At 52.1% G+C, this 14,463-nt stretch overlaps 1 protein-coding gene across 1 annotated transcript; it reads left to right on the top strand.

The window, feature by feature from the left end:
* The first annotated feature begins 4,937 nt into the window (after nucleotides 1–4,937).
* On the top strand, nucleotides 4,938–14,168 carry LOC132424425 (cytochrome P450 2J2-like). The gene is given in 9 exon segments (XM_060010150.1): nucleotides 4,938–5,151; nucleotides 5,834–5,983; nucleotides 6,697–6,857; nucleotides 7,138–7,518; nucleotides 7,930–8,071; nucleotides 8,864–9,048; nucleotides 13,722–13,782; nucleotides 13,785–13,863; nucleotides 13,946–14,168. Coding segments are annotated over 9 exon segments (1,596 nt in total).
* Nucleotides 14,169–14,463: the final 295 nt, after the last annotated feature.

The following is a 14,463-nucleotide window of genomic DNA, read 5'->3' on the forward strand; positions in this document are numbered from 1 at the left end:
TGAGCTTTGTCTGCCCTTGGCTTAGAATTCTAAAAAGGAAACAGGGAGCCCCATGGCCTGGATGGTGATGGTGGCTGGAATCATAAGGGGACCATCTCTGAAGGTATGACTTGAGGGTGGGCTACCCCAGGATCAGACACTGCATGGGGACTTCCCTCTAAGTGGGAACCGTGTGGCCTACCTCCACCATCTTGTTGGGGAGCGCACACCTCACAGTGTAACACTGAGGGCCTTGGCCAAGCAATGAGGAGGGGGTTAGTGTCCTGGAGCCTCCGTTCCAGGTCCTGGACCTGCCATCCCCAGAATCGGATTGCGGTCTGGCCCTGTGTGCTGTGTGTGTCTCTCTTCCAGGAGCCACATCCCACCCTCAGGAGCCAGAAGGAGGGGAGGAAGTTTGTCAAAGTTCAACACACTTAGAAATGTTGACCAGGCAAGTCTCCCATTAGGGGAATAAATTTCTGTGTCTTAAAGAAAAGGCTTCCAATGCTGTATCTGATTCTGAGGAGGCTCTGAGAAACATTCCTACCTAGCCAAGACACCCAGAATGTAGCTGGACCCGAATGAAATGTGGTCAGTGGGTCACAGGACAGATGACCGACCCATCTTTCTATCCTACGACAATCTCCCAAACCAGAGTCACCGTCACAGCCACTGCCCAATTCCCTGCATTTGTGCAAAAGCCTCTACTAAAACCCTCATGCCTGCCAGCACCACCCACCCCAGCCGTCCCCAGAACACCATCCCCATGTGCCCAAACCACCAAAACCATCTGAGTTAACTCAAAGGCTGCAACGGTGTACTAGGTTACATGTGAGATATTCCAAGGTCCCCACACTGCAGTGGGGGAGAGGAGGGGGTAAAGCAAAAGTCTAAACATGTGTGGAAGGACCACCATGAAAGAGCTCTCATGCAGTGGACACTGGTGTGCTCACACAGAGGAAAGTGAGCAGTGGGACTGGCCTGGGGGGCCACCAGGTCCTTCTGTTAGTAAGTCCACGTTACCTAATGGCACCTTGGGACTCTGAGCAATCGGGTGACACTGTTGGAGAAACCCAAAGAAAGGCCCTTAGGACCTTGTCATATTGTGGAAGAGATGGAGTGGACACCCATGTAGTTAACAGAGCCAAGGCAAGGACCACTGTGGGAGAGGGTTGGGGTGTTTGGAGGTAGTGGAGAGAGACCGGTGAGGTTGGCTAGAGAAGCATTTCGAGAAGTGTAGGCTCTTAAGCAACAATTTGAGGAAGAAGGAACATGACATGTTGAAGAGGGGAAGGCAACTTATAAAAAGCGGAAGCCAGCAGTTTTGTGGAAATTGCAGCAGTAACAGTATTTGTACCAGTGTGTACATTATCCACAAGCACTTGCATCTCACATTGTCTCAGCTCATCCTCCCAACAGCCCTGTGAGGGGAGCATCCTTGTCATCACATCCAGGTGAGAGAGGCCTTGAAGATAGATGGAACTTCTAGAGGAGGAGACATGGGGGAAGGGCCTCCAGGCAGAGGGAATTACATGAGCAAAGGCATAGAGATGGGGAAGGACTGACTGTGTGGATGGAGAGATTAGTGCAGGGTTTCCACATGCAGAGTGAAGTCGGAGAACTATTCCTCAGTTGATGGACCATTCATCATTTTTGGCCGTTATGGATGCTGCTGCCATGAACACTTGTGTACACATTGTGGTGTGAACATATATTTTCATTTCTCTTGGGTATACACCTAGGAGTGGAACCGCTGGGTCATGTGCTAATTCTATGATTAACCATTTGAGGAACTGCTAGAGGGTTTCCAAAGCAGCTGCACCATTTTACATTTTCTACAGGATTTCTTGCCCTCCAGCTTCTAATTGGATTTGACCAATGGGAGGCACATTACATTACAGACATCAGAGGGTAGAGCAGAGTGAGGATGGGGTATTTATTTTCTGCAGGATTGCCATAAACCAGCTGCATCTCACTACTGAAGGCCAGAGTTCTTGTCAGTGATCCACCAAGAGTCACTGGTGGGTCTCCACCAAACTAAGGGCTCCAGGCTCCTCTACTGATGTCTCTGTCCCTTGGCTTTTTTAAAAATTGTGGTAAAATATACACAGTATAAAGCTTACCGTTTTAATCTTTTTTTTTTTTTTTTTTTTGGCCACACCGTGCAGCTCGCAGGATCTTAGTTCCCCGACCAGGGATCCAACCTGGGCCCCCTGCAGTGCAAGCAAGGAGTCCTAACCACTGGACCGCCAGGGAATTTCCCACATTTTAATCATTTTTAAGTGTACAGTTGAGTGGCATTAAGTGCGTTCACTTTGTTGTGTAGCCATCACCCTCATCCATCTCCAGAGCTTTTCCATCTATCTGAACTGAAACTCCACACGGGTTAATCGATGCCCCTCTCCTTCTCAGCCTTGAGTGGGCAGGACGCCCCCGCGTGGCTACCCTGGAGCACTGCACCGTGCCTTGTGGTTCCACTACCTCCTGCCCACACACCTTTGTAAATCTCTCTTAAACTATCTTCAATTTACTCAACTTGAGTGAACCATTTATCTCCCGCCACACCTGGTACAACAACTCTCTGAGGCAGTGCCTAAAATTATCATCACCATTGTACAAATGAGAAAACCAAGGCAGGGGGAGGCTGAATAACTTACCCAAGGTCCTCACCTAGTAAGGGGAGAACTAGGATTTCGACTCAGCAATCTGGCTCCAGGTCAGCTGAGATAAAAGCAAAGGCTACAGAAAGTGACAACTGACAAACACGAGGATCCCGGGCAGGTGAAGAGTTCAAGCTGACCAGAGGCTGGAGCAGGGGTGGGGGTGACTGGGAGGCTGGAGAGGCCTCCAGAGACACTGTTTAGCACCTGGGCAGAGGGGAGCAGGAAAGATGAGTGCAGTCTGCATCATGCTGAGCCAGAATAGCATATCCCAAGGGGAGACACCGCCGCTGCCAGTGGCTGCCCCGTCCGTCGCCGAGCTGACCCAGGCGGTCGGCTGAGACTCGCAGGAAGAGGCCGAGAGGACCTTGACTGGGGTTGAGCTCCATGGGCCAGAGGTGAGGCTGCTCTGGGAATGAAGCTGTCCCAACCTGTCCCAGGCCGGGGCCCTGTGGCCCTGCTGAGTAGCCAGGCCTGGGTGTGACTAGCGTGACCAAGTGGATTTACTCCATTGTGAGAAGACTCCTGGGATTGCCTCCCAACGTGACACTGCCTGATTGTGCTGGGATAACAGCGGAGGTCAGAAGGCGCTGGAGAGGAGGGTGGCCGGACAGAGCTAAAGAGAAGGCTGGAGCGCACTGGCAGCCCAGGGCTGGAGGCAAAGGGGTGAGGGACGTGCAGGCCCAAGATGTTCTCCCTGCTCAGCGGGCTGGCTTTGCTGGCTGTCTCCTTCCTGCTCTTGAAACTTGGCACCATCTACTGGGAAAGGAGCCCCCTTCCTCCTGGTCCTTTCCCCTTCCCCATCCTTGGAAACCTATGGCAACTAAGCTTTCAGCTGCACCCAGAGACACTTCTCCAGGTAGGGAATCCGTCCTGAGTTGGAGGCCCTCCGGAGAGGGGGGCACATGGACCCTCCCCCTCAGCCCAGGGACACTAGAAGCAAGGAACTGGGCTCAGACACGCCTGGGGAGGTGAATCCTGCACCTGCCACTCACTTGCTCTATGACCTCAAGCCTCAGTTTTCTCATCTGTCAAATGCAGGGTTGTTGGGGGATTGCAAACATTGAATGTAAAAACTTTGCACAGGGACGTCCCTGGCGGTCCAGTGGCTAAGGCTCCACGCTCCCAATGCAGGGGGCGTGGGTTCAATCCCTGGTCAGGGAACTAGATCCCACATGCAGCAACTAAGAGTTCACATGCCACAACTGAGACCTGGAGCAACCAAATAAATAAGTAAATAAATATTTAAAAAAAAAAAAAAAAACTTTGCACAGAGGTCACCCAAGAGGTTTCTGCGGCAGAGCTCCACTGCCAATGTAATGAGGTGGAGAACACTCTTTAACAGGACTCTGCTCCAGGAGAGCACTGTTTGTGGCTGGAAGGAATTTTCTGAAAAGCCACTTGAGATGGGAACTGGGGAGAATGGGACCCCCGAGGGCACACTCAGGTAGCACTGCTACACCAAGCCCCCTTCTAGGGTGGGTGGATCCCACCAGTGGGAGGATTTTGTTGCCCTGAGTGGGGGGTCTGAAATCCGGGCCAGAGCTGACTTATTGCTGAGAACTGGAGGAGACAATTCCCCTCCCCATGACAATGCTCAGCTGTCATCAATGTTGACTAAGTATTTTATAAAATTCTGGTTGAAGATTCTAGATGACCACGATCCCCAGGCTCCTCATGTAGTAGGAAAAGCACTGCACTGAGAGTCGGGACACCTGGGTATGAAGCCCTGGTCTTTTGCTTTCTTTTTTGGCCTCCATTTTCTTTCTTTGTTTTTCTTTTTCTTTTTTTGGCCACACTGTGAAGCCTACGGGATCTTCATTCCCCGACCAGGGATTGAACCCACGCCCCTGGCAGTGAGAGCATCAAGTCCTAACCACTGGACCGCCAGGGAATTCCCTGGCCTCCATTTTCATAAACTAGAGATTATGATACCTACCTCGCACACTTATACTGAAAGTGCACTCAAGTAATATATGTAAAGGCCACACTGGACACTGAGCCCTGAAGAAAGTATAGTTATAATTGACTATTATCTGTAAAATGGGTAGAGCATACCCACCTCCCAGGATCCTTGGGGTCCAAACCAGACGCCGTATGTGTAAGTGCTGGGCCCTGACTATTCTAGGTGCTCAGGGAGCCTGTGATGTGACCCCAGCTGGCACTAGTGCTGGCTGTGGGAACCCAGGGTTTGGCTTGTCTGACGAATGGGGTGGCGGGTGCTCTGAGAAGGTGCACCCGAGGTAAGTGTTGGGTGCGAGAAGGTGGAGATTCATGCCAAGAGGAAGGTTCCCGGGAATGGGGCCAGCTGAGCTTTCTCTGCAGCCCTGGGACCCTGTCTCTCCGCAGCTGGCCCAGGCTCACGGCAACGTGTTCACCACGTGGGTGGGCCCGACGCCCGTGGTGGTGTTGAGTGGCTTCTGGGTAGTGAAGGAAGCCCTGGTCTCCAACTCGGAGCAGTTCTCAGGCCGGCCCCTCACCCCGCTCTTCCGGGACGTGTTTGGAGAAAGAGGCAAGGCTGCCCTCTCTGCTGGGAATGGGGTGGCTGGATGCTGACTGCACCCAGGAGTCCCCTGGGGTGACCCAGAACTGTTAACAGGGAGGAATCTGCCAGGAGGACTCGGGTCTCCTCAAACACCGCTGTGCGAGGGGAGGGGGCAGCATGGGAAGGAACCAGCTCTGGAGGGTCAAAAAGACCTGAGTCAAGTCTCCGCTGTGCCCCTGCCAGCTGTGTGACCGGGCGAGGCAGCCTCCCTCTCCGTCCCTCAGTGTGCCCGTCTGTTAGATGGGGATAGTGGCTGCTCTCGCCTCCTCGGGATGTGGGGGAGATTAAGTGAGCCCTACAGCCAAGAGTGCCCAGGACAGCGCCTGGCTCAGCAAATGCCCTTCCCCCCGCCTCCTCCCCTCCAGGCTCCATCCTCCCTTCCCTTCTTTATCTCCTCCTCCATTTCTTGTAGGGACTCTTAAAGGCAAAATCAGATTGGCAGCTTGGGAGGAGGGCATAGTTGAGCTCACCTTGATGGTACCAGGCCCACGGACCACATGACCGCCAAATGCCCCTCGGTCAGAGCACCAGCCGCGAGCTGATTGGGAAGGCTGCCCAGGGGTCTGCTCTCCCTGCCTGAGTGAGAGCCAGGTGGCCCTGGCCTGGGAGGCTGGGATGGGCTGCTGACTGTCCCCCAACCCGGGCCCAGGGGTCATCTGCAGCAATGGGCACACGTGGAGGCAGCAGAGACGCTTCTGCCTGGCAACGCTTCGGGAGCTAGGCCTAGGCAAGCTGGCACTGGAGCTGCAGTTGCAGGGAGAGGCGGCAGAGCTGGCAGAGGGCTTCCACCAGGAGCAGGGTAAGGAGCGGCTGGGGCAAGACCACCCTAATCCCTCCACAACAAACAAGCACACTCCTGCAAGGAGGCTGAGCCCTCGGGTGTGTGTGTGTGTGTGTGTGTGTGTGTGTGTGTGTGTGTAAAGGGGTGGACCCTTTGCGGGTCCAGTAGGGGATTTGTGCTACATCAATAAATCAGGAGTTTCTGTAAGGTGGGCAAGTGGGCAGACAGAGGCCCAGGAATGTCCAGTCCATTGAGAAGCCTGAAGCCCTTCTCTACAGATGGGGAAATGTCCTCCCTCAACATCTTGAGCCTTTTATACCACAGACCCTTTGCACATGCTGTTCCCCCTCTGGAATGTCCTAATCCACTCCCCTTTCCTCCCTGTGAGAAACCACTGCTCCTTTCAGACCTGGCTGACATCACCTGCCTAAGAAGCCCTCCCCAAATCCCAGGCACAGCTGGTCCCTGCATCCTTTGTTCCCAGCTGGGACATACCTGCCCCACGTTCTAGTGTGTTTAAATGGGTCTGTCTCCCACACCTCTCCCTGCAAACCCAGCGCCTGTCACCAAGCCTGGCTCATAGAAGTTGCTCCGTAAGCATTTGCTGAGTGAATGACTGAAGACTGGGAATGAATGAGTGATGCAATGAGTGACCTTATACAGACTGGATGAACACTCAGGGCAGTGCTCTTTTTGCCTCCTCGCCCTGAGCCCTGCCCCTCTGTTCTCAGGTAGACCCTTCGACCCTCGGGTACACATTGTCACGTCCACGGCCAGAGTCATTGGGACCCTCGTGTTTGGCTGCCGCTTCCTCTTGGAGGATCCCTTCTTCCAGGAACTGATTCAAGCCATCGACTTTGGCCTGGCCTTTGTCAGCACCATTTGGTGCAGGGTAAGCTGGCCCTCGGGGAGGCAGGTGTGCCGACCATTGGACAGCTGGGGGCCCAGGGTAGGCAGGGGCCTCAGCCAGGGCATAGCAGGGAGGGTGTCAGGTAGGCAGGAGGAAGGCCATGGGGCCTGATTCTGGGTTCCTCAGGCAGCTTCTGCTCAGCAAAATGACGATTCACAGCATCAAAGTTCCTTTATTGTGGTTGAGCATGGAAGTGTGGGCAGGGACTAAGAGACAGGTTAAACCCCCTTAAATACAGCTGTCTGGGCCTGCGACATCCTAGCTGAGCCCTGGGTCCAGTCTCTGCTACTACTGCCTTCATTACTGTCTAGATTACTTTGGGAGTGTGGAGAGTTTCCAGATGACGAGCGGTCCTGGGATGCCCATGTCAGAGGTTCCAGACCACTTTGGTGCCCCCAGCACCATTCTGAGCTGCCCTGGCTCAGGGTCAGCACCTGAGCAGCCCCTGGGCAGGCCTCTTCCCCCACAGCTGTATGATCGGTTCCCCTGGGCCTTCCACCGCCTCCCAGGCCCCCACCAGGAGATGTTTAGGTACCAGAAGGCTGTGCGAGGCTATATCTGCCGGGAGATCAGCAGACACAAACTCAGGACACCTGAGGCCCCCAAGGAGTTCATCAGCTGCTACCTGGCCCAGATCACTAAGGTGGGCCTGAAACAGCTGCAGACGGAGGGAGGGAGGGACGGAGGGGGCTGTCTTCCCGGCTGCATCTCATTTCAAGGCCACGGCCTCAGTTCCTCATCCTGACCTCAGTTTTTCAGAACACGCTGAAGCAGCAGCCGTTTGGGTTTTTCCCTCCCTATCTTTACCCAGGCCGGCGCTGGCTCCTGCAGACATGGGTAGGGTGGGAAGCAGGGGACCTGGCTGATGTCAGGGCAGTTTTCCCCTCAAAAGTCAGTGCAGTCCTGGGACTCAGGCCCTTCTGACCCCAGAGGAGTTCTGGTCCCACAAGTTTAGGGACAGGCCAGGCCTCAGTCAGGGAGATGCCAGGGCTCTGTGAGAGGAGAGCTTCAGACTCAGAGCTGCTCTCCCCACCACTCATCCCCCACCCACCAGGCCACGGACGACCCTGTCTCTACATTCAATGAAGAAAACCTGATCCAGGTAGTGGTCGACCTGTTTCTGGGAGGCACCGACACCACGGCCACTACCCTGTGCTGGGCACTCATCTACGTGGTCCAGCATGGAGCCCTCCGGGGTAAGGGGGCCATGGTTACACCCTGCTGACTGCCCCATGCCCATTACCCCTGCTGTGGGCTTCTGGGCTGAAGGAACCTGTCCCCATCACTGTCTTTGGTCTGTGGCCCCAGGGGTGGGTCCTGCTCTCACTGCTGTGGTGTAGGAGGTGTTCGTGGCTTTGAATCAGATGGAGGGGCTGGGGGGTGGGGACTTCTAGTCCCACCCTGCTACTGACTGAGTGATCCTGGGTAAGTAATTCAACCACTTAGGAACAGTGTGAAATGAGGCAACATTATTTCACCCATTCAGTAATGATCCAGCACCTACTAAGTGCCAGGCCCTGTGTCAATGTCCACCAAGATCACAAAGGAAAGAAAGGCGGCTAGAGTTCTCTCAGGGACAAACTGGCCATGACCTGAGTTCAGATCCTGGTTCCACTAGTTTTGTGGCCTTCAGAAAAGTACCGGTCCTGTCACAGCCTCAGTTTTCTTGTCTGTAAAGTGGAGACAACAGTTCCTACCCCATAGGACTCTTTGTATATAGAACACTTGGCACACAGTGGGTGCTGAAATCTGGGTCCTAGCCCTTCCCTCAAGTTCCCCTCGGAGGAGCAACTCCTGCAAAATCTTGTTCACAAGCTCTGCCTCAGAGAGGGACTGCCACTGTTGGGACCAGGGGTGGCTGAGTGGGGTAGGGCAACCTAGGGGCGATGAACCTTGGCGACTGTCTCTGGGTGGGGACGAGGACGGTAGGGCGTGGTGGGGAGGTCGGGCTGCAGCCCTTCCCGGGACCCACGCAGAGCCGCCTGCAGAGAGGGTGCAGCGGGAACTGGATGCGGTGCTGGGCACCTCCCAGGCCATCCGCTACTAGGACCGCGAGCTACTGCCCTACACCCGCACCGTCCGTGAGGTGCAGCGCCTCAGCCGCGTCGTGACCACAGATGCCGTGCGCCAGTGCGTGACCTCCACCCATGTGCACGGCCACCCCGTGCCCAAGGTAGGTGGCCCCAGTGTGACCTCATGCTCGATCCAGTGCCTGCAGAAAGCACCCTTCGCTGGGCTGCCTGCCCAGCACAGCCACCTGCTACAGCTTCTGCCTGTCTGCCAACTCAGTCAATCATGCATCCATCCATCCCTTCATCTCTATCCATGGCATTCCGGATGGAGAGTTATGATTGCGAAAGAATACACTCAATTAGGGATATTTTTAAATGTTCTGTGTTGTTCAGAAGTAACCCCTGCAGACATTTTAATGCACCTCTTTCCAGTCTTTTTTGTCCACATATATTTTACGTAGCTGTGATTATGCTGAATGTATAACTCTGAATCCTTCATTTCACTTAACATATCATTCTGATTCTTCTACATTACTGGTTCCCAAACTTCTAGGTACACCAGAATCACATGCAGGGCTTGCTAAAATGTATGTTGCTGGGAGCCATTCCCAGAATATTGGGGGTGAGGCCTGAGAATCTGCCTTTCTGACAGGTTCCCAAGTGGTGTGGATGCGTTGGGGCCCGGGACCACATTTTGAAAACCACTGTTCCACGTCACTCTAAATGGCTGCATAATGTTCCACCAGATGGATGTTTTCTAATTCTTAACCCTTATTGGTGAACTTTTAGCCTATTTGCCATTTATGTGCCTTAGGCTTGGTCTGCATTTTGTGTTATATCCTTAGAACTGATTTCTAGTAGAAACGCCTTTCTCATTTCTTTCATTTTATAACTAGGTTAAGAGAACAAGTACTGAATAAGGAGAGATAGAGGAATAAAGTTAAATCAAACTGTTTAGGTCAAGAACAGCCACTGTATATGTACATAAAACTTGAGCCTGAGCTTCCCTGGATCAAGTCAAAAAAGGAAATCCCGATTAGGTATGACTCGCATTATGTCATAAAAGGAGGCATGCCTGAATCAGGAAAACTGGCTTATCACCCTTCGAGAAGTTATTATGAAGATCATCAATCAGAATACCTTTTTGAGGGCCCGTGGACGATGTATTGGGTGGTGCCTTCAGTAGGAGTTTAAAGACACAGAAATATTCTTTCATATGGTAGCTTCTTCTTATCTTCAACCCTTTTTTTTTTTTTTTTTTTTTTTTTTTTGCGGTACCCGGGCCTCTCCCCGCTGTGGCCTCTCCCGTTGTGGAGCACAGGCTCCGGACGCGCAGGCTCAGCGGCCATGGCTCACGGGCCCAGCTGCCCTACGGCATGTGGGATCTTCCCGGACCAGGGCACGAACCCGCATCCCCTGCATCGGCAGGCGGACTCCCAACCACTGCGCCACCAGGGAAGCCCTCTTCAACCCATTTTAAACGATGAAAGTTTAACATGAACACATTTCTGCATGGAGTTAAAAAATAGAGTTCAGGTTTGTAGCTCTCTGGTGATTCAGCTTGAAACAGGTTTCTGTGCAGGTTTCTGACATGAACTGGATCATAACATCATAATTCCTGCTCTTTTCCAAGCCTTACTGTGTGCTAAGGGCTTTGAGTCCACTACAGCACTCAGTCCTCACAATGACTGACTGTCATGCAGATCCTAGATAAGAGATATTTATTGAATCAGTTGTCTATCTCTCTTGCTATGTAATAAATTACCCCCAAACTTAGCAACTTACAAAAACAGCACTCCTGTGGGCTGGGGATCTGGGTTTCTGTGGGTCAGGGATGTAGGTGCAGCTTAGCTGGATGCCTCTGATTCAAGGTCTCTCATGATGTTATGATGAAGTTGTTGGCTGGGGCTGCAGTCTTATCTGAAGGCTCCATGGGGAGGTTCCACTGTCAGAGCACTTGCATTGCTTTCTTCAGGATTCAGTTTCTCCTGGGCTGTTGGCTGGAGGCCACCCTCAGTTCCTTAACATTGGGCCTCTACATAGGGCAGCTCAAAACATAGCGGCGGCCCTTCACTAGAGAGAGCAAGTGAGAAGACAGAAGCTACCGTCTTTTTGTATCCTAATCTCAGATGTGGTATCCCATCACTTTTGCCATATTCTATTTGCTAGAAGTGAGTCACTAGAGCCAGCCCACCGTCAAGGGGAGATGGTTGTACGGGGAGTGAATGCCAGGCATCATGAATCATTTTGGGAGTGGGGTGTCATTTTAAAGGAAATGTAGCACAGGTGTGTAGGTGGCAAGGTTGCCATTTTAATGAAGATGAAACAGAGTCACTCATCTTGGTGCCCTATGCACAGAGGTGCGCTGTGTTAAGACTTTCCTCAGAAAGGGACTTTGGCTCAGCACTGATGCTCCAGCCTGTCCCTGGAGGAAGCCTCAATGGTACAAGGTGGTACACCGTGAAAACAATGGGGATAGAAGGTATGGGGGCCCAATTTTTTCCATCATGAGAATCTTTGTTCAACTTTTACAACCATGGTTCAGGGAAGACTTGACAGGAAGGGCCCTGCCAGGATGTGATTATTAAATTCTTATTAATTTGATCAGACTTGAGATTCCTGACTCCATGCATTTTTTTCTTCATAATAACCCTGTCCTTTAGATGCTGTTGCTACTGTTAATCTTTTTTTTTTAACAGATAGCTTAAGAGAGCTCAAGTAACTGCCGCAAACACACAGTTAGTAAGGTACTTAACTGAGTTTTGAATTCATGTCCCTCTGATTCCAAATATTTTGCTCTACCATACTCCCTGCCGTTCATATTGCTCTAGAAATGCCTCTCTAGGAAGTTAAGTGAATCAGCATGTTGGAAGGAGGTGTTTTGCATTGTCTGTTGGTCTGCCAGATTGGCTAATACTGAACAGTCCTTGGCAGTATTTGGCCATCAAGTTCAGAGGTTAGACAAATGTCTCCTTAATTGTGAGGATAGGACCATGTCATCAACTCATTTTGCTGTTATCCTGGTAGAAGCCCCCAGGCCCTGGTTGTCCAAGAGTTGTTCCAAGGTCAAGTTAAAAAGGAGGGAACTAAGGTTCAGCTCTGCTTCATGTCGTTTGGGATTAGAAATTTCCTTATTAATAGCCCATTCCTGCCAATTTGATTCTAGGAGGTGTTCTGTGATAAGAGCTCCAGGGAGCCATTAACAGCCTGGAATCAATACTGAGCTTTTCCAACTTGGGCGAGAGATGTCTCCTGAAAGTAGAATCAAAGCTTGACAGTAGATCAGTAAATGTTACAGATATTCCTAAACGGTTCAGTCGAGTGACAGCGACAACAGCAATGGTCCCTAATACAGAGGTGGCGCTTCAAGCCTGTCTCTCTTCAGACATTCTATTTGGTTGTAAGCTCCAAGCTGCCATTTACTGGGAAGAAGTTGGGATAGAATCCCCAGGAGGTATCCAGCAGGCAGATGGCTCTATAATTTGTAGGAGAAGGAGGGTTGCCCATGTTGTGTGCTGGGTAGGCTATGGTCTGAGCCTGTCCCACAAATTAATATAAGTTAATCACTTTGCAAGGAGTCCAGAACATTACCCAGAACAGGATAGAAATAATTCTGGAGGGAAAAGAGCATCTTGCCAGGAGCCTCTGCATCTGAAGGTGATTATTAAGAACTGTTGTAATGCAGAGGTTACTTCATCCCTGGTAGTGAAAATGGAGGGAAATTCCCAGGACTATAACTAAGAAACAAACAGCTCACTCAGGCAGCAGCGAGAACACGTGCTTCCCAATCCCTCTGATTAAAGCCACGGAGTAAAGAGGTCGGGGTGCCTGTCAGTCTGGATGGCTAAGGTCAGGTCCCTCCATTAAGGCTTCAGTAGAGCAACTAAAAAAAAAAAAAAGAAGAAGAAGAAAAAAGAAAAGTGCCTTCTGAAAGTATTTACATTGTCTGAACTTCTGCATTCTTCACCAGCTTCTCTTTGGTGTGCAGGCTTCAAACTGCTGAGTTTTTAATTTCAGGATGCCTTTGTCAAAACTGAGAATCCCGTGGCCAGTTCTCTAGTCCCCACAGGGGTGACCAGTTTAATTCTCTGGTGTTGGTTAATGAGCCACAGGCTATGAGGCCTTCCTCAGAGCACCTGGAGCTGCACCTCCCAGGTCCCGGGTCCATAGCCAACCCCATCCTGGTTCCACTTTGGCTTCCTGGTCAGCCCAGGGCCCACGTGATAAGGAGCTGAAGTCACCAACAGGAGCCTTTGGCTCCTTTCTTCTCCCATCTGTTCAGTCTGATTCTCTTTCCAGTTATTCACTTCTTTGAGGTAGAGTGAGGGCTCGGGTTAGGTTAGGGTTAGAGGTCACTTTCTCCTCTCCCTAATCCTAAGGATTGAAGTTTTCTGTCTCTTCTTCTATCTGCCTTGTTACTCAGTCTTTCTTTCACTTTGTTTGTCTGCCATTCCATTTCTCCTCTCTCTCTCTCTCTTTCACACACACACACACACATACACACACACCGCCAGTATTCATTGCCCTGTGCAGAACTTGGTCCCCTCCATTCATGCCCAATAGCCACTGGCCCTCTTCCTAGGAGGCAGAAGCTGAGTCTCTAGCCTGGGCCAGGAGTCTTTAGGATGGAGGTGGGTGCCCCTTAGCCAGGAGAGCATAATGCCCCACAACTTCACTGATATGAAGGCCTGTCTGCTGAATCTCTTTGAGGCCCCCTGGTCCCAGGCAACTCTCCCCTGCACACCGAGTGTTCTCTGAGCTCATATCAGCCCAGCATCAGGGCTGGGTGCTGGGCCAGCTGAGCTCCCTGAGCCATACCAGCTCCTCTCTGCAGGGCACCATCATCTTGTCCAACCTGGCCTCTGTGCTCTATGACCCTGAGTGTTGGGAGACCCCCAACAATTCAACCCTGGCCACTTCCTGGACAAGGATGGAAACTTCCTGGTCAGTGAGGCCTTCCTGCCATTCTCTGCAGGTACTGGACACAGCACTGGGTCATGGGTGGTGGGTGTGACAGGACAGGCACAGGGACAGCTGCCACCCTCTGACCTTTCCTTCACACAGGGCATCGGTGTGCCTAGGGGACCAGCTGGCTTGGATGGAGCTCTTCCTGATGTTTGCCACCCTCCTCAGGACCTTTTGGTTCCAACTGCCAGAGGGGAGCCCGGGGCTCAGGCGGGAGTACGTCTTTGGGGGCACTCGGCAGCCCCGGCTCCAGAAGATCTGTGCCGTGCCCCATCTGAACTGCCCCAACCCAGGTCCTGGAGAGGAGGGCGTGTAGCCAATGGCAGGGCGCAGGGGCGGTCTGGAGACTTGTCCCCCACAAAGACCTTCCTTAGTCTCTTTCGGCTCCTGAAAAGTTGAAGAAGGACAGAGGTTCACCAACTCAGCTGCCTGTGGTTCCCCCTAACACAGGCTCTGGTGAGTGACATTGGAGAGTAGACGTATTAAGGGCTCTACAAAGGTGGCTCAGTTTTGGTAGCTCAGTTCTCAGGATTTTACAAGGTTGGTTAAGAGGTTTGGCCTTGAATCACTTCCCAAGATTAATCTGGGGAGTCAAGCCTCACAAGGTGGCA

This window comes from Delphinus delphis, chromosome 4, assembly GCF_949987515.2.
Source record: "Delphinus delphis chromosome 4, mDelDel1.2, whole genome shotgun sequence".
In the NCBI taxonomy this organism is placed as follows: Eukaryota; Metazoa; Chordata; class Mammalia; order Artiodactyla; family Delphinidae; genus Delphinus; species Delphinus delphis.